Source organism: Orbicella franksi, chromosome 5, assembly GCF_964199315.1.
Source record: "Orbicella franksi chromosome 5, jaOrbFran1.1, whole genome shotgun sequence".
Taxonomy (NCBI): Eukaryota; Metazoa; Cnidaria; class Anthozoa; order Scleractinia; family Merulinidae; genus Orbicella; species Orbicella franksi.
Genome location: NC_138149.1, coordinates 30,634,153 through 30,654,357, shown reverse-complemented (window position 1 = coordinate 30,654,357; position 20,205 = coordinate 30,634,153). Strand labels below are relative to the sequence as shown.

Sequence of the window (20,205 nt, the reverse complement as noted above, 5' to 3'; positions counted from 1 at the left end):
TAGGGTTAGATCTTCCGGTTCCGCAAGGACCATTATGCCATGCTAACAAAGAGGAAAATGTTTTGTTAGCATGGGCTGTGCGCTCGCCTGTTAGGTAAATAACGGCTTAACTGTCTTTCGTGTGGTCAGGAGTTTTACTAGCAAAAAAAGAAAAAAATTGATCTCCTACTATGCAAAATTTTAATTATCGCTGGAAGACACCTAAGAACATGAAGAATGGAGACTTAGATTACGGGCAAGTTAGCTTTCTCATTTTTTCAAAGAAATACACAGTATTAGGCACCAAGAAAAAGGAACCTTATTTTCACTAAGAAATGTTGAAATTTAAGAAGCCTATGACCACACAGACGGATAGGGGATAGCCAGTACACTCCAACACAGCAACAACAACAACAACAACAACAACAACAAATCAAAATTACGTTCTTTATTTTTCCCGCATAGATACCCTTTTCAGGTATATGTACAAATTGTTCTGTAGACGGAGTTCCGTAGTACGGAATACAATAATGTTATACGAGGTAGCTTGCTTTGACCTTTTTTTTGGGCGGGGGGGGGGGGGTGGGGGAGGGAGTTCGGTTGGATGGAAAAGGACGATCTTTTGCTTGAAGGCTTTCCATCACAACTGACAATCTTTTGGTCAATTTCTTTTGTGACAATATAAAGATATTATTTTTCACGGGGTATTTTCTGTTCAATAAATATTTTCGGAGAAATCTATTTAATCTCTTTCCACTTTACTTTTTAGAGCCATGGTCGTTTTAAATAACGCTGTGGTCCCGGAGAAGAAATGTTTTTCTCGTCTGGTGTTTCCTGTACAACCACAAAGGAACTCACGTCTTTCTGAGTTCTTTGACTTTGCTTAGGAAAAACCTCTCCACCGTGTTAGCGCACTTGTAGTACTCAGTCTCTGGAGCGTTGTATGTTCGGCAGTTTGTAAAAATTCTCATCATATCGGCGATAAACAACTTCTTGGAACTGAAATACCCGCTTTTTAGCCTCTCCGTCATTGTGCGGAGATCTGAGAAATAAGAAAAATACAAAGTCCCCTGAATAAGTAGAGTTATAGAACCAGCAAACAGAAGTCTCCCTAAGTTTCCGCGCTCAATTCAGCCCTTCCTCGATTCCAAGTTTTGGTCACCTTTTAATTACAACGCGCGCTGTGATTAGCCAATTTAGCGCGGCGTATTCAATTGCACGCCCCGTTAAAATTTGAAACTGTTCCCGTCATGTCCACGGAGAGATATAATAAATGACTTACGTACCTCGTCTACCCGTTCCGCACTGTAATTTACGGATCCTGGTTTCTTCCCTTTAGATTTATGGCGCGAGAGTTCCGCGCTTGCGCCATAAATCGATAGGGACAAAACTCGCTCCGTAACTTAAAGTGCAGACCTCGAAGCCAGTTAGTAAGAGGTGAATACGGATGATATGAGCAGATTCAAAACACGGCAGTCATCAATAAGTCTTACGGCAAAAAATAGCGAGAGTTTAAACTCTTGAAAGTGAAACTCTCGTTCCCGTTTGGATTTCAATTTTACCTCGACAAATAACCCACTAGGAAAGTTACTCTTGTTCCAGAGCGCTTTTTGACACACCCTAGTTCGCCCAACAAACTCGCATTCTTATTCACTCGCATTCTTATTTTCTTAATTCTCCCTTACTGTATACTTGACAATGTATTGATGCCGGAGAGAGAAATTAAATCTTGATCACTCTCCCAGACATACAAGGATTTAAAGCACAGTGTGATTAAATCTAATAAAAGCCGTTATAAGAGCCGCCAAAATATATTGTGCTAATGCACTCGACTGATAGATTAAGCTTGACTGACAGATGTTGAAGAAAAACTGAAAGGGAAGAAGCCTTTCTCATGAATATTTAATATCATTAAGTACATTTTGGGTCATGAAAACTCTTAGTAAGTAATATAGTAAAGAGCTGACATTTAAGTGAAATCGTCATCTGGTAAAAGACGGTAAAACATAGTGTTATAGAACAGCCATTAAATCTCTTTCCCCTTGTTCGCCTTAAATCTGATTGACAAATTGCCGTATCGTATGAAGACACTCATCTCGTAAAATGTTTAACTGACGACACATAAATTGCTCTGAATTTTAACTCGTTAGTTCTCTTTAACATCCGCGTAGAGCGAACGCGAAAATAGCACGATCTACATAACAAAAAGCCAAGATATTCGAAAAGCCCAAATGCGTTAACTAGCCGATGGCACTTCACTAAAAATTACTTATATAGAGAGCGTTCCTATTCTGATTCAGACGCATATTAAAACAAATAAATAAATTTTGCAATGAGTCTCGGGAAAAAGGATTTACGAACAGTGCACACGATGGAACTGAGTACTTACAATATTAACATCTTTCAAAATGTTGAATAAATTGATTAAAGTTCAGCAAGGAAGTATTGTTAAATCCAAATGATTGCAAATGATGCTTCATGCATCTGAATAATTCTGATGTTAATTTACTGGAGATTGGTCAACTGCAAAACGTCTCCTCAGCTGATAGGCTACGTAAATTTATTGGAAACCACGCGGTTTTAAAAATTACTGCGAAGACAAAATCTAAGGCGCCGTCGATCACACTACGCCCGAGAAATTTGAAAACGGAGGTTTATTTCTACGGTTAGGCCTACCGTCCACACTAATCCGTCATGAAAACAAAGCTTTTCGAAAACGCTCTTCAAAGCGGAGGCATCAGAAAATCCGGGTTTTCGTTTTCGTGTGGACGGAAAACATTTTGAAAACGGAGCTTTTCGAAAACGATGGCATCTCGATAATCATGTGATTTCCGTGAACCGAGGTTTCTTCAAACACAAATCCAAAACTGATAACCGTTTTCAAATTCCTCCGGCGTAGTGTGGACGGAAAACATTTGATGCGTTTTCAGAATGAAACCTCCGTTTTTAAATTCTTCCGGCGTAGTGTGGACGGAAAACATTTGATGCGTTTTCAGCGTGAGTCCTCCGCTTTCAAATTCCTACGGCGTAGTGTAGACGGAAAACATTTGATGCGTTTGCAGAGTGAGTCCTCCGTTTTCAAATTCCTCCTGCGTAGTTTGGACGGGTGCGGGCCAATACCTCCAGGGGTTTATGGCTTAAAGAAGAAGAAGTGTAGACGGCGACTAAGAAACGGATTTTAATGTTGTCTTTTAAACTTACCCATTGGGTACTTGATGTGATCGTAGTAATCTGGTGCCTCAGAGATTTCCACGGGTCTTTGGAAAGGCCAAGAACTAGCATGATTCTAGAAAAAAATTTAGTCCAGTTTAGTATGCTGATTTATCAGAAAAGACCAGCCTTGGTCATAAGTGACTGGAGAAAAATATGGCAACGGAGTTTTCTCAGAGAGCTTCACTGTGGTCGTAAGTATTCATAAAATTACGTTAAGAATGATTAGCACCTCCAAAAAAATAGTTCCCTGAGGTAAGAAAATACTAAAGCAAGCCAAATGGAAGCAAAGATGGTGAAGGATGGCGAAGATTGGGAAGGATAAATAAAACGCAAATTTGAAAACTTATATCTGCAAGCATGAGACTTCACCAACCTTGACTTGCGTCAAGATGTTTTTCAACTGAGTCTGCAACTGGTCCGCGTCGGTCGCGGCATCCTCACTGAAACAAACAGTCAAGACATTTCGTTGAATTATTGAGCAGTGCAGTATAAACCTTCGACATGTGGCGGCATTGAATTTCCCGCCCAGCAGACAAATTGGGTTTTGAATTTGGCAAAGCAACAAGAAAGCTAACATAATGGCGTCAACAGGATGTTAAAAGTTAATGAAAACCTTTGCCAAGAGCGTTTCGCTTTCTTAAATAAAATTGCCAATTCAAGCACCCGCTAAATATACAAGCCCTAAGCTATTACTTTATAAAATTATCACGGCATTTTTCGATTAACAACTTCATCACGAAATCGCTTAAACAACAGCCTTAGGGTAAGAAATTGAGCTCCTTTACATTTTATTTCCGAATTAAAACGATTAAAATGAAATACAGTTAAAATTCAAGTACTCAAAAAAAGTTCAACTTCCCTACAAAGATAAATGCAATTTCAAGTATATTCACTTGAGAACACAGCAAATTCTAAGACCTTTCGGATCATCCGCACAGAGCACTCCACGGCAAATAATATTAAAAAGTGTTAATTCTGACAATTTGGAAACATTTCAACTTTTCAGGCATGGCAAAGTAGTGGCTTCCAAGTCTTCGTTAAAAGCGTAGCGCAAATACATTTTTAAAGCAGTCAACAATGATACCCCGAGCTGAAGATTTTATTTATTCTCTCCACTGACTCATTGACAATGTACTGATACATGAAAAATAATAGCGAAAATTCTCCCTGGGTAATGTGGTACTCTAATTAAGGGAACTTTTCCCACCTTTTGGTCAGCGAGGGTTTCCACCCCGTTTCACCTGTATGGGTTTAAATAAACATAATGTTAGTTGACTGAACCAAACTAAATTAATCCAGAAGGATTTAACATCAAAGACTGACTTATTTTGACAGCTGAAGAGTGGTCCAAAACATTCCTTAATTACTGCAGATCACTATACATAACGAAACATTAGATGGACGGGCGTTACAGGTGAATAGGATTGCGTTACATTGGGTAGTCCGCTCCATTGGGGTATGTCACACAGGAATTCCTGATGTAAGAGAACCGTGACACAGTTGAGATTAGATCAGTCGCCAGAGATGTCGTTGGATCTTAGCTTTGGATATTAGTTATAGCAAGGTTGTATTATACTCACGGATTCCTGGAATACTCTCTACAGGGATCTGCCTCACTCCCTCCTGGAAACACTTCAACCCTGGATAAACTTTACGAATTTCCACCTGCCTCCTCTCCATTAGTTTCTTCACGATCTATAAGAAAGAGGCAAAGAAGCGTCTTTTTAGTAAACTAAATTGTAGTACAATCGATAATAGAGAGCTTAAGGCCAAGTTCAGACGCCGTACTTCACATAACCCGAATCGAATGTTAATGCGAGGACAAAGGATTTTTCTCATTTGCATTCGATTCGGCTCATGAGAAGTACGGCGTCTGAACTTGGCCTAAGCAAACCTCGATGGCAACGGCAACGAGAACGTCACCAAACAAAAGGTTTAATGAGCAGAGCAATGGCTCTTTTGGCTGTGCACGAGCGTTACAATCCTTGGTACATTTCTTGACCGTCCTCTGCAAAACAACAACGTGAAATGACCAAATTCTGCGTTGTCTGGAGAACATGAACCACGAAGGCTAATTTTTTAAATTTTTATTTCAAATTTATCGCACTGTCCCAGATTCAGTTTCGGGATAGCTGTGACAGTGATAAAAACAATAAATGTCTTTAGAGGACAACGAGATTCGTAGGTAAAATATGAAATCATTTTTTAAACGACGTTGTCCCCGGCGTCGCCGGCGACGCCAACGAGACCGTCACCAAATAAAAGGTTTAATGAGCAAAACAATGGTTCTGCAAGTGCGTTTTGAATTTTCGTACATTTCTTACCCCTCAACTGCAAAACAACAACGTGAAATGACCAAGTTCGTATTTTGGAGAACGTGAACCGCAATGGCTAAATTTTGATCTCTTCCTTTGGAATTGAACGCCGTCACTGCATATTTAGACTGAACATGTTTTTAGACCGATGGGCGCACTGAACAGATCTACACAGCTGCGACATTCGAAGGTAAAATGTAAATCCATTTTTTACTGGGCGTCGTCCTCAGCGCCGCCATCGTCATTGCTAAAGCTCCCTAAACTCCTTACTGTTTCTGGTCACTGCTACAAAGCCACCCACCTCTTTCTGCTTTCTGATAATGGTTGAAAATTCCGTGTATTGAATCCTCGAATTGATCGCGCACTGAAAAACGAGAGACAGCAAAGTATGGAATTGACATTGCCCTGTAATACCTTTTATATTTGGACATAGCAGTAAGGTTTTAAACTTCAGTGTCAAAAGTAGCAAAAAGAAAGAAACATTGATCCGTGCAAAGGACACTGGGAGCAGGACAGTGGTAACGAATTGAAAATGTACTCTGAAATAATTTACCAACACTATACGTGAGGTAGAAAACGACAGCAAAAGAAACTGAAGGAAGAAAAGAAGGTGATTAAGTGAGCGAGAAACGTTGATATTGAGGAAAGAAGAGCAAAATTTGAAATTCAGCACCCGAGGGCATATATTTCTGATAAAATCAAGTAATTTTCTCGCTACTTTCGTCACTTAAGTGAAACATGCCACTTACATAGAGGAGAAAAGAAAAGAGAACGATGAACAACAAATAAAAGCTTCCAAAAATGGACTTCACTTTCTAACCAAATAATGTAATGAGAAATACTTACATGCATCAATGTGGCGCCCTCGTAATCTTTGATGTATCCAATGTAGGACGATTTTTGCATTCTGATGTCCTTACTGAATCCCTGCAAGCATTTAAAACCAGTTCAAGAAATAAATCTCTCTCGCTAGTCACTTCATGCTACCAAAACCGGGATAAGCTCCGCCCTAATGGGCCACTTGGCCCGCAAAAGAGTTAACCTACCTACTACCCACACATCAGTTTTACTGCTTTAACTTTCGCATTTATCAACGAGTTTAAAAGCAACAACATTTGTACTTCAAATTACCTGTTTTTTGAAGTATCCAATAGCGTACTCGTCGGCGTAAGTAAGAAAATTCAGCACAGCATGTTTAACATGGTAGTCCTTGAGATGGTTCATTAGATGTGTACCATAACCCTGCAAATGAAAAACCAATCAAAAATTACGCTAAAGGTCGTCATTTGAATGGATCTAACAAGATTTTGCTAGGAGAAACATTCATGCAAATACCTTGACTTGTTCATTGGAGGTCACTGCACAGAAGACGATTTCTGTGAAATTCTGGGTGGGAAACATTCGGAAACAAATTCCACCAATCGGTTTATTGTCCTTGACTAGAGCTAGAGTCTTGTGCTTCCTGAAAATATTATCGCCAAAAAAAAATCGACATAAGAAATTCACCAATGTACGAAGTCACCTGTTATCAACTTGGTATAAGATAGAGAAAAGACTGGAAGCCAGTAATACGGTTTCCCTCTTCCCTTCTTAACTTGAAAGCTTCCCATTAGTGGTGTCCAATCTCTCCTCATCCTCAAATCGCATGCACTGATTAATGTGATCGAACCTGTAGTTTGAGTAGCGCACTGGACTCTAGAATTACAGTTCTGGGTTTAAGCATTGCTAGGGTCCAGTCCTTGTTTTATATACTTAGGTCCATGTAAGACTCTACACATTCTGACAGTACTTCTCTCCATTCAGAGGTATGAATGAGCATAGACAAATTGAAATCTTAAGAGAAGGGAAGGAGCGGGGGGGAACTGTTATAGGCTTAAATGTACGTCTTGTCCAGGATGAGTAGCTTCACGTCAAGCAAAATGGAAACCCTTTTGTAAGCGCTGACCTCTTGGAGCATTGTCTAACGCACCACGAGCGTTTCAGACGTCGTTTCATACGTAGCCTGCATGCGCGTTTGGCTTAAAACGCATCATAGGTGGAGTCAACGTTTGAAGGAACGAGTTGTGACGAGTTGGTGCGCCTCGACGAGATTTTCCACCCTTCCCCCTCATTCTTTCACGCGGTGTCATTAGTAGAACGAGTTTTGTCCACGCGTGTCGAGTCGACTTCTTAAAGGAACGAGTTTTGTCCACACGTGTCAAGTTGTAGCTTCCTACTAAGACGCTCTTTGGGCTCGTCACGCAATCTTCCTTCTCCAAAGAGCGTCTACGTAGGAGGCTAGTATAGTCGAGTCGTTATGATTCGACCTGATGACTCGACATTCACGATTTGACTTCCGGTGATTGAAATCAGACTTCCTGTAGGGTATGTCAACTTCCGGTAAGGATAGCTCCATGAGTATCACGACATGACTTATGATAACGCGACTCGTCTAGCGAGATCTGTACATGAAAATGGTTGACCCCTTGGCGTTGAAGATTCAGAACAGTATGTAAACTTTACAATGATACTTACGGATCAAATACCAGTCTTGCGATGTACTCTTTCGGCATTCTTGGCAGTTGGTATGAGAACACGTTCTGCAATCCAACAAGCCAAAGAAGTGTCTGCCGTGAAGGCTGTCTATTGAATGAGTTTCCAACAACGTGAAATTCAATGACACCTCTTCTTTCCTCGCACCGTGCTGCCTCGTCTCTAGCGCTGTGGGTTCCAGGGTACAGGCCTCCCTAAGAGTAGAAAAACTTTAACTAGAGCTAGCAGATTTGTAGAATAATGAGTTGGGGATATGGGTGAGGACGTGCACATCCTGAAGGAGCTCATCTTGAAAAGTTTAGCCTGAATTTTTCAAGTTCGTCGTTTGTAATCCGTGTTAATCTTCTCCATCCTTAGCCATCCTTGTTCCTTTATGTTTTATTACTATCTTTTTGGTGTTTCTCTGTCTTAGTAAACTACTATTTTCAGGTTTCCTTCGATGTAAAGGTAATTTTGCATGTGGCAAAAATAACTCAAAATGCCATGACTGAACTCCTTTGACAACGATATAATTTCAGTTGATCAGAAGGCTGCGAAGAGATCGTTCGGAACGAAAATAAAAGAGGGAAAATATATTAATAAAGTCATTAAAAATCGCGTCGTATGAAATATTCCTTTCAAAGGGGTCAAGGATATTAATTTCAATCACTAGCCAAAACTTGTAGGCCGTTTTTTTGTCAAAAAATGAAAACAAGATCTGGATCTTTACCTCTGGACCTAACATGGCAGAAGGGTCTGATATTGTTGCCACTATCTGATTCAAAACTTCAAGAGGTACATCTCCTACAAAAAAGGGAGAAAACAATGTTGTGAAGGCATCAAAGACTGGTAGCTTACAACTCTAAACTAGTTTCCATTGTCATGTTAGTATGACATTTTTTTGCTAGCCTGTGCTCGCTTAGCTTGGGAGCATGGTCACCTCCCATTGTGCGTCAAAATGTGCAACTGCCCAGGAACCATGATGGGCGGGTGTACTGGAAGGCTAGTTAGCCCACTCTACTTTTTGACTGAATAAAAGCGTCAGAAACCCTTCAAAGTCCTTGTGTGTATTTTATATGAGCATCTGTCTCCCAGCTGACGTGTGATATCTTTCCTGACCAGTATTTTCCGCTTATAATCATCCAAAATGTTTTTTTTCTTACATGCATTTGGTACAACCAGCCAAAACTTAGGAATATCTGAAACCTCCACCCCAAATAATATTCCCTGACTCTGAAAATTTGTCTTCAATTTTGTCAATTTTTTTTTTCAAGATTTGTTTTTGGAAAACACTGTCTCATTGTTCACTTGTCAGAACAGATAATAACCTGCTGACAAATGCGCACAGTTTCGCTCCAAACGAAGATAAATTTATCAAAAGATTACTTTCATTATACCTGCTAGTTTTTGTCGTTTTGCACTGTTGCTGACAGGTGCATCGTCATCAGGGCTTCTTTTCTCACCAGTCAGCTCTGTTACAAACATGGACCACAACTGTCAATATTGGCCTACTTTGATACATACAAAGGCAACATTTTGGTGCGAGTTAACCCCTGGTACATTGTTGACTTCCCTCCAAGATATTCCTTGCAAAACCTTATTGTGATCAGAAGCTCCGCTTTTAGGCTTAGCTAAATCTACATATAACACGTAAAAAAATCCATTGTCCCCGACACATTTCCTTTCATCCTACAATGATTTTGTTTTTTTTATTACACTGATATAGTCTAGCTGAACATGGGGATGAGGAAATGACAACAACAATAACAACTTCAACGCCAACAATATTACATACATATGCACACCATATAAATATACATGTATTCATTGCAATTATAGCAGTTTCAACTGAAATAACTTATCAACAATAAATACATCTATTTATTACATAATATTAGATCCTATTATTCTGTTACTGACAAGACTGCTTGAAATGACTACAGAGCTAACCAAGACAAACAGCCTTCAAAGTCAAGAAGTGGACAGCAAAAGAAAGCAACACAATACAAAACACAAATGTCTTCTGAATGACATGGGATAGTTCTTGTACCTTCAGTAGGTGAGGTAGAATTTGATAACTGAAGCATGGATGATACAGAAGATAGACTGGAACCAACTGCAGAGCTACAGGCAAAAGAAAAGTTCGCACAAGCTTTTAAAACCATGATTACAGAAAAGGCAGGGTTTTTAATTAAGCTGTTTTAAGGATGCGAGTGCAAAGAACGAGCAGTCTTCTTCAGAACAAATTGCATAATTCATGTGTTATGTGTGTACAATATAATCACTAACCAAGTTATACCTTATACACCTATGCTTGGGCTAATACCCTGTAATTATACAAAATATTGATTTGGAGTGATACAAAATAATTTATTCATATTAAACAACTTTCAACTTACTATTTGTATATCATTAATATTATAGCCTTTTGTGTCTAATTTACAAAAATAAAAAAGAGTGATAAAACATGGAACCTTATGCATGAGTTGCACTACATGTAGTAACACTTTTTAAACAAACAAAGCCCTGACCCTCACATTAAACCACAGATTAACAACTGATTTACATTTACAAGAAACAGACGATCATATCACCTGGCAGTAGCTACAAGAGAGTCTCCCCTATCTGTCAATGGCGTCAAAGGAGATGAGAGTCTTGAAGGACCTAGAGATAATGACTGGGGTACAGTGAAATCATCATCCCAGACAGGAGAGTTATCACCGTAAACTTCTTCCTCTAGCATCGAGAGAAATCTGAAATGATAAAAAGACTATTCAATTTATGACCCAGGATCAAATCTGCCCAGCAGGCTAGGGTCATAAAAGCTACTTAACAGTCTTACAGACTGTCAAACTGCCATTTCAATAACTTTCTTTGTTTCTGAAACCTGTTTGCAAGATGAAAATTTACTTTTCTTGTGACTGCACATAAAATAATCGTAAATAACCATTGAAACCGAATGGTTAAGGACAGTCGGCAAGTCTCAAAATACTAGTTTTAACCTGATTCCTTAATTTTCTCTAGACACAGTAAGCATAATGAGCAATAATTTTCCTCACATATACAGGTAGGTAAATGTATCAATAGAAACTATTAAATATCCAGGTGTAACTAATACCTCCTGTAAGTGATTGGATTAAAGCTCCTTGCTCAATATAAAGCACACTGCACAAACCTTGGAAAGTGTGTCAAAACTATGGTTCTCTTATCCGGTGGCATTTTGTCTTTCTCTGCTCTAAACTTCTCTAATAGTTGTCGTCTCATCACAGAGAACACCGATCTTAAAAGTGCCCTTCCAAAAACCGCAGTAGGGTCATACTTCTGTAAACTGTCACAGAAGACTGGAACTTGACAGTAACATAACCATCTGTGGAAACATACAAAGACAGCATACCTAAATATACATGTTTCATGATAAGCACTTCTAATCACTTACTATATACAATTCTTTAAATGTGTACAGTAGAAAATGCACAGTGATTAAATTCTGTGCTAGCATTAGAAACAAATAAAATACTGTAGGGGGGGGGGGTGCGGGGCACTTTTTTAGTTTTCAAAAATTTAGGGTGGCCTTGAACCCACCCTACAGAATTTTTCCAAACTTTGCAAAAAGTTGTATCAAAATATGATAACAAAAATGGATTTTATTGAGCTGTCTTTGAATTATAAGCACTTCATGCTAAATATCCTTGGTGTTTTTAACAGGCTGTATCATCGCTAGGGTAACCTATCATGTCATGAAGATGCTTACAACTTGCTCACCAATGACTGGGCATTTGTGTGATAGCAATGTCGTATCATCACTTGATAAAGTGTGGTTGTACTGATACGTCAATTAGGTAACTGCTGGAAAGTGCTGGAAATTGTCACCAGCCACATTAGAGCTAGCTGACACAGTTGGGATACCAGTGTAAACTCACCTTGTGTAATTGACTTTGTATGCTGCAAGGTCTTCACCCTGGGAGTGCTGTTTCTTCACAGTAGGTGTCTCCAGCTTCCAGTGATTCAAACAATGAAGAAACATCTTGGCTAAGTCATGCATTATTTGCCATTCTCTTTGTGGAAGGTGCCCAAACTTATATAGCACAAAGTTGAGGACAGCCTGGAGATTTCAAGATGAAAGAAGATGAGAAGCAGACAATTTTTTACTAGAATGCAACGTCATTTAATGCTTAATAATATGTATAGTCTTCATCTACATCTACATAGATCTACACTTATTTAAGTCAGTAAAACTTGTGAGATATCACACCAACTGTAGAAATCTGAATAAAAATAATACAATGGGATATTAAAAAAAACCCAAAAAACTACAGAATACAATAATTTCTTGCAGCATGAATTCCATGTATGTAAACTAATGTACAGGTAGGTACTTTCCAAACAGCAATTAAATCCCGGGTGGACTCCCGTATAAAAACAAGGGGGTGTTTGTGGGAAATTTTGAAAAGAACCCCTAAGAGATGCCAAGATCCTGTTTTGTGGGTGTGGCTTGAAATCTTTTCACCCCTAAGAGGTACCAATTCTAAAACAACACATACATGTAATCTCCTGTCATTTTTTTTTCGGCTCAATACCCTAAAAGGTACTGCAAAAGCTCCTGCTGTGGACCTTTTGAGGCTGAACACCCTAAGAGATAACAAAACTGCTTTTTTAACCCCTAAAAGGTACCACGAGCAGCCTCATCTTTTTTATATGAAAGTCCCCCCTGGAATTAAATCTTAAAGAACTACAGAGATTTTATCCTCATTGTTCATACATTTGCATCTTCCATTCATAAATTTACAACCACAGTACACGTCGGTAGTTGGCCTGTACTGTACCAAGATTGGAAACAAACAGGCAACAATCTCTTTGAAACAGTGCATAATAAAAATCTAACATTCAAATATATTTGTACAGCTGTCCATTTCACAACTTACATGGACATAAACTGTTCACACTGGTCAGTAACTTTTAATGTTATGTAAATTATTTTGGATAAAGGTATTACTAATAAGCAGATAAAAGAACAACCAAACCTTTCCAATGCTTGGTTTCTCAAATGGAGGAGTACCAAGTGGTCCTTCCACTGTTACGTTTGACATCTGCAGAATTCCTTTCCTCAAAAGTTTAAACAGGTAGAAGTAGACTTGTTTGGTATCAGCATCTTCCTCCTTATGCACACACATAAATAAGTTCTCAACATCAACAACCATGCAGAGGAGGCGATTTAGTTCATCTTCTGGAATATCATGCAAATGCGAGATGTGGGCTCCAAGGGTGTGGCCACAGCTACGACAGGGGTCTGTTAAGTTAGCAAGGGGCTGGGAAAGGTCTACTCTGCTTGGTGTCGGAGGGGGATTAGGATTTTTCCATCCATTACATTTACAGGAATCCTCAGCCTGAAAAACAAATATGCAAAAGAATTTAATGCAAATATATATAAATTTGGGTGATGAAAACCTTGAACCAGCATTCTTATTTTTTATTTGCCATATTTTGTTTAGAAGTACAAATGTGCTGGTCCAGAAAATATCCATACCCACTCAAAGGTCAAGGATGGTCATTGGAAATTCTGAGGGGGTGGGGGTGTCAATAGCCAAATGTTTAAAGGGAACGTATGAACCTAAACTGGAAATTCCAGAAGGGAAGGGGCACGGGTGCAAATTGAATAGCCATCCTTGTTGGAGGTATAGATATTTTCTGGAATCAAACATGACAATGCAGTCGAACCTCTCTAATACGGACACTGAAGGGATGGAGCAAAGTGTCTCTCTTAGAGAGGTGTCCACTTGAATGTAAGTTTTGAAAGCTAACATTTTGACATGTTCTGGTATTGGTATCGCTGAATAATAAAGTGTCTAGTCTAGAGTCTGTTCTAAGTACTAACCAAGAGAAAAGTGAATATAGATTTTTAATGGTCTCCACAGTACACTAAAGCATAAAAAAACTTAAGTTTGTGGTTATGCCCAAAGGTCAGACCATGTCATGACATATATTTAGTATTGCCTGTTCTACGACTGAATATTTTCATTGTGTTTTGATGGAAAGAAAAATCAAGAACCCCATGCAAATATCAATCAAGGACCAGTGAACAATTACTACCCATAATATCTCTCGATGTTAACAGCTGTACAATCCTCTGTAGGAAAAAAGATGGCAACTGGTACTTACTCTTAGCGCATGGAACCTTAACAACGTTCGTAAAAACGTGCAGAAACGTTATGAAATCTTCAAAACTAGGCTACTCAATGTCCATAGTACAGGGACAAATGTTGTAAAGATTTGGCTTTCTTCATTTGTGACTTATGGGCTGTGTTAGGTTCGCAAGGCATTGTGGTAAAATGTACAGCCGCCATCTTTTTTCCTACGGTGGATTGGGAGGTGATTTAGACAGATTACATTAAAAAAAAAAACAAAAACAAACAAACAAAAAAAGACTCGTTTAATCCAACAGGAGTGACCGTCACATGCGTTAGTTACTTTTTCCCGTTCATACTTGCCTTACACGAAGAATAAACACCCAACTTCTCCAGTTTTTTTCGAATCGGATGAGTCTTAATTTGCGCTTTTCTTTGTGCTATTCTTTGCAAGTTGACAGGACGACTGAGTTCTGATGGCGTTATCTGCGGTGTTCCAGGTCGTTTTGTAGAATCTGAACTATTTGTTGATGTAGATAATTCATTGAACCCCGAAACAGATTGACCCGCCATCTTGGATTTCGATCAGAATTCATCAATTGTCACCGGTCAGCGGCTTTTATAAAAGAGTATACTCTGTTGTGCATAAATGACGTGTGCACGGTTAATCGAAGATGGCGGAATCTGGAGCTCGAAAGATCCTTTTCGTTTGTTTGGGTAATATTTGTCGTTCTCCATCTGCGGAAGCAATCCTTCGAAGCCTTGTTCAGAAGCGAGACGATAGAAGTGAATGGGAAATCGATAGCGCTGGGATACTGGACCTCCACGAGGGACTTCGATCGGACAGCCGAGGTTTGGAAGTGCTGCGGGGTCATGGAATTTCAAATCACCACAGAGCAAGACAAGTACGCGAGGATGATTTTCGTAATTTCGATGTCATTTTGGCTTTTGATGACAGCAATGTAGCTGATCTGAATAAGTTCTTCAGGCCCGCTGACGGTAGCGATCGAGCCAAAGTGAAGCTGTTTGGAACATACGATCCAAAAGGAAAGAGAATAATAGAAGATCCTTATCACGGGGACATCTCGGATTTTGAGGACATGTTTGATCATATCTATAGATGCTGCGAAGAGTTTCTAAGACAATCAAATTGATACTTCCCGCTATTTTTAATGATAAATGGCTCTAACTGGACTCATAATTGCGTCGTTGAATTTATTCAATACCTGTCAATGGGGTATGAAATGTAAATAAAATTATAACATTTTGATCCTGTAAATTGCGTCTTGATTATTATTTGGGTGTTGACGCTATGCATGGGGGCTAATGACATGCTGCAGCTCTAAATGAAATAAAAAACGGTTTCTTATTATATAGCTCGGTGCAAGCAGGAAAAGCACTCGTTTATTGAATAATTTGAATTCAATTTATTGTATCCTGCGAAAATGATCATTTCGACTGGAAAATTTATCGCCCGAGGACACTTTTCACTGAAAAAGTTATGATGGAGTCCACACCCTATCCGGTAGGCACGGAAATCGTTCTATGTTTGGTTCATTAACAAAGACAAAAAAAAATATCGTTATTTTGAATTTTCCAAAAGGGTAGACCCTTAAGAACAATTTTTGTTCGATGGAGACAAAAACAGCCTAGATCACCGCAATTTCCAAAACCGATGTGACTGTTCAAAGTTTCCTTTACGAACCTTTAGATTGAAAATGCTTTCTGAACAGATGCAACGATAAATGAACGCTCACTACAACTTTCAAACAACATCACGAGGCATTCTGACAAAGTCAGCTCCAAAGATTTTTCAATTTTTCAGCTGCGTCTAAGCTTCTCTAAAATGTTCACCCAATATAAACTTAATTTATGCTTGATTAGGTCTTCAGATCCTTTCTGTTTCTTTGAGGACTGCAATATAATCTAAGCCTAGGCTCGGCAGTAGGGGTGGGGAGAGGGCGGGGGGGAGGTATGCTCCCTTATATATAGGTATGTGCGGCCCCATAGGGTATGGTTTTTCAACCGTTTTGGTCATAAACCGAGGGTATCGATTTTAGCTGATTTTGGCCAGTTTGGTCATAAACAGGGTATGGTTTTTGCACTCTAACCTTGATATGGGTAAGTTTTTAAGAGGAAGCCACTTTTTCATCATTATCGAAAAGAAAGTCAACAAAAGCCCTTCACGAATTATGTTTGGAGTAAGTAAACATTGATCTGAACTAGAGAAGTAATTATAACGCAGGTCTGAAACAGGGTTTTGATTTAAGGGTCAGGTCATAAATAGGGTTTGGAATTTTTGGTCAGGGCATAAATATGGTAGGGAAAATCGCAGATTTTGGTCATAAATAGGCTATGGGTTTTGGGAAGCGGGCCGCACAACCCCACCCAATTTTTTTGGGAGTACCCCCCGAACCCAGGCAACACGCGTGAGCGCGCGCATTTTAAATGGAAAGCAGTTATCATCATAGTAACATGACATCACAATAAAAGACATAGTTACTTCAAACTTCGCCTGAAAGTTTTCGTTGTAGCTCACCATGAGTTCGGTAATAAGAAAATTTCGAAGAAATAGTCGCAAGTGCGATCGCGACCAGTTTCAAATCACAGCATCTGTGACCTCACTCATTTTGGAATGTGAGACAAAAGACTGGTAAGCTACGGAGTTAAAAACATCTAAAAAGTATTTAACGTTTTTGTCTCAAGTTGTTAACCAACCTAACATAAGACGGGAGATTTTTTTAAAGGCGTTCTTTTATCTTGCGATAAAAAAAGAGTTAAGATTCAATCACTAAACAAACTGTAGTAACAAGCAATTTAGATCAGTGGCGAGATCACTGGATGCGAACATAAATCACGTGATTTTCTGATGAGGCGTGCGCGGATGGCGTGCGCTTATTGGCTATCATTTTCCGTGCGTAAATGCCGCAAAGAAAAAAAAAATTGTAATAGTTGCAGAATATTGACCGAGCGGCGAGGTAAATATTCTGCCGTTATTCACCGAGTTTGAAAAGAATGATTCTTTTTAGCATATTAACACGAAGTGATCGAAAAGGAAACCATTGAAAGTCGATTTAGGCCCCGTTCACACGTATCCGGATAGTTTTGAATCCGCAATTTTTTCTTTCCGGGTACGGCTTCCGTCCACACGCATCCGGCGAACTCGGCAGCGAATCCGGATATTTTTGGATCCGCTCTTCGGAGTGGAAAAAAAAAAAAAATCCGCAAGGAATCCTATAACGTCTGGACGGTGAATCCGGATATTTTCGAAACCGATAACGTAGCAAAATCGTGTCCAGTCTCTAACTGAGCAAAAAACCAATATGGCGGCACAACGTGGAGGCCTAGTTTCTTTAGAGTGAAACCGCCATCGGCTGCGTGTGGACAGGCGAATTTGATTTGAATACGCTACGTGTGGACGGGGAAATTTTTGAATCCGGAAAGGAAAAGTTGCGGATTCAAAAATTTCCGGATGCGTGTGGACGGGGCCTTAATTGACCTCTCAATTCATGCGTAGAAAACGTGCCAGTAAAGCATGCGGGAAACTATTTACAGAATCTTCAAACATGGCAAATCTAGTTACTTTCGATGAAGTCTAGCAAAATGGTCTTTGAACACCACACAAATCAGCAATGTATATCAAAAATTTGCTTGCAAAACAAATTTATCGTTCAATCAAAGTTTTCATTTTCACTTGAAATGAAAATTGAAAGAGCAGTTGGCGACGGATCGATCAACCTGAATAGACTGAATACGTTGATGCCGTGATCTGTGATTGCCGAGGACATGTCCTGAAACTGCTCGAAAGTCGAAAGTCGAACGTCGGTAAGTCTTTTCTATTCTTTTTAAACTTTCAAGCCAAATTTCATAGCCTTCTTTGTATTCTTGGGATTTCCGATTCAGAAACACTGGCGAAACGCGAGTATACGCCGGCCATTTTTTTTTCAAGCCAATGAGCTATAAATCTCAAGAGCTGCTTTTACATATTGTTAGTTACCATCCCTTCGAAGTCAACCATTTCCTAACTCAGGTGTTTTTTTAATCTTTTTCAACCAGGTTTCCCTGGCGACTTGCAATAGTTTGGGATAAGACAAACCCCAAACTTTCCAGTACAAAGGTAAGCTAAATAACATAATCTTATATAAATCTTTAGCTTAAATTGCTGTCTCATTGTTACAACACTTTGCGTTTTAAACTCTGCAGTGTAGTGTCATTTTTTATATACAGTAACTGAGGTACTTTACACGTTCTCATCGATTGATAGGTATGTTTGGATGAGAGTATGTCAAACAGGTTGTGACATTTTAGATTCGTGCGTACCTTTGAGCAATATTTTTAAAAAAGTCAATAGAGGACTTTTTTGCGTATTTACATAGCCTCATCGAAACACTCGGGGGCTGGAATTATTCTCAAAAATTATGCAAACCCGTGACATAGTCGAGGGTTATAGTCGAGGGTTTGCATAGCGATCTCAAATTCTCTTTCTCCCCACTCCCCACCTTGTGTTTAGATGAGGCTATGTAAACATGGAAAAAGTACTCTATTGCTAAACCATATTGTCGTTCAACACATCATTGACAAATTGCTTTTGTTTTCAGCCGGTGCGATGGCAGGGCCGTTTGCAGAATGGCAAACGCGGTGTTAATCTTTGGCAAGAACCCAATCCGGTTCAGAACAAGTTTACTTTGTTCAAGGTCACTTAAGCTGAGGCTTAGAGCATTTATAATTAAGTGTTGCAAAACCAAAACTAAGGTAATCAATTTAGCTATTCACAAGGGACACAAACAATCCAGTGACAGAACCAATCAAAGCACTGAGTAAATACAACTGGCTTACGTGAAGGGCAGGAAGATGGAACGTATATGAACAAAACGTAATTGATTTCGGCTTCTCTTCTGATATGATGAAAAAATGGCGGAGATTTTTCATATCATGTAATGTAGCAATACAAAAATCAATTACTTTTTAACACTCTATAAGCTTAAGTCATGTCAAAGGACCAAGAAGTTTTAAAACTGTCAGGTTAACTTAAAGCTTAAACGTATGCTGATTCAATTTGTATTGTGAGCTATATTGTCCGTGATAGGCTATCTTTGGGATAAATCAACATTTAAGTAGACATTTTAAAATTAAGTGATGATGAGCTCTAGCTCATAGGACACATAATTGTATTTTTTTTTTTCACTTTTTGTCCTTGGAAAATTTCATTTTAGTGTTCATGTTACTAGGATTAAACTTATTTTTGTCATTACTGCCAAAATGCAAAAATGCCAAAATGTTTGGTTTTTTTACTTTTCTACTCTTACAAACATTTTAAGTGTTGTAAAAATTAGTAATAATAATAATGTAAACAACATCTTTATAATGCTTTATTTACTATTTGTGAAAAGTTGAAATGTTAGTATATATTTTATGCACTCTCTGCAAGACCTGCAAGAACAGCTTTTTGATCTGAGAAATCTGACATCTGTTCACAAAACTTCTGAACACAAACCAGGCACTTTTTCGTCGTGTTTTTTTTAGTGAAACTGAAAAAAGCTAAATAAACATGTTTTTAATTAGTGAGAATGCAGAAGCTGTAACCTGTTTACATACATACATACCCAGAACAACTTAGGGCATTTACTTGACATAATATAAATTTTTGTATCTATAGAAGTCTGGAAAAGAGTCATCCCAATACAAGGGCAAGCCATGGGAAATATTAGTTCAAAATGTAAGTTGTTTTACATTCTTGTTATAGAGGCCCTCACCACCGAAGGCTACCATAGCATAAATTGTAGTGGGGTAACTAAGGGTATATTTCTGGGTATATTTCTTTCTCTTTCTGGGATTCTAAGAATATGCTAACAGTTTGCTGCTAAGGGTGGTGAATGGCACCTGAAAGATCATGGGTGTTGGAAATTTTTTATCCAGTCTCGTACTCTCAGACTCCTTTATTGTGTGCCAAAGTCATTTTATTATGTCTTTCTTTTTTGCCTTTCAAACAAGGATCTTGACAATCTTGGCAAGTCTTAGACTTAACCATTTTTCACCCTTACTGATGTTCACTCTTTCATAAAGAA

General features: G+C 38.9%; 2 protein-coding genes across 2 annotated transcripts; one reads left to right on the top strand and one right to left on the bottom strand.

Moving 5' to 3' along the window:
• Nucleotides 1-553: 553 nt before the first annotated feature.
• LOC145488080 (histone acetyltransferase KAT2A-like) lies at nucleotides 554-14,803 on the bottom strand. The gene is made up of 18 exons (XM_081466862.1): nucleotides 14,504-14,803; nucleotides 13,040-13,402; nucleotides 11,939-12,120; nucleotides 11,194-11,385; nucleotides 10,613-10,771; nucleotides 10,069-10,142; nucleotides 9,416-9,490; nucleotides 8,749-8,822; nucleotides 8,022-8,233; nucleotides 6,843-6,969; nucleotides 6,639-6,749; nucleotides 6,354-6,434; nucleotides 5,809-5,871; nucleotides 4,773-4,887; nucleotides 4,400-4,433; nucleotides 3,566-3,632; nucleotides 3,181-3,265; nucleotides 554-1,021 (listed from the first exon to the last, which is right to left on the bottom strand). The coding sequence occupies exons 1-18, from the start codon at nucleotides 14,711-14,713 to the stop codon at nucleotides 834-836; spliced, it is 2,412 nt and encodes an 803-aa protein (XP_081322988.1). The 5' UTR covers nucleotides 14,714-14,803; the 3' UTR covers nucleotides 554-833.
• LOC145488140 (low molecular weight phosphotyrosine protein phosphatase-like) lies at nucleotides 14,759-15,639 on the top strand. The gene has a single exon (XM_081466934.1). The coding sequence runs from the start codon at nucleotides 14,815-14,817 to the stop codon at nucleotides 15,292-15,294; it is 480 nt and encodes a 159-aa protein (XP_081323060.1). The 5' UTR covers nucleotides 14,759-14,814; the 3' UTR covers nucleotides 15,295-15,639.
• Nucleotides 15,640-20,205: the final 4,566 nt, after the last annotated feature.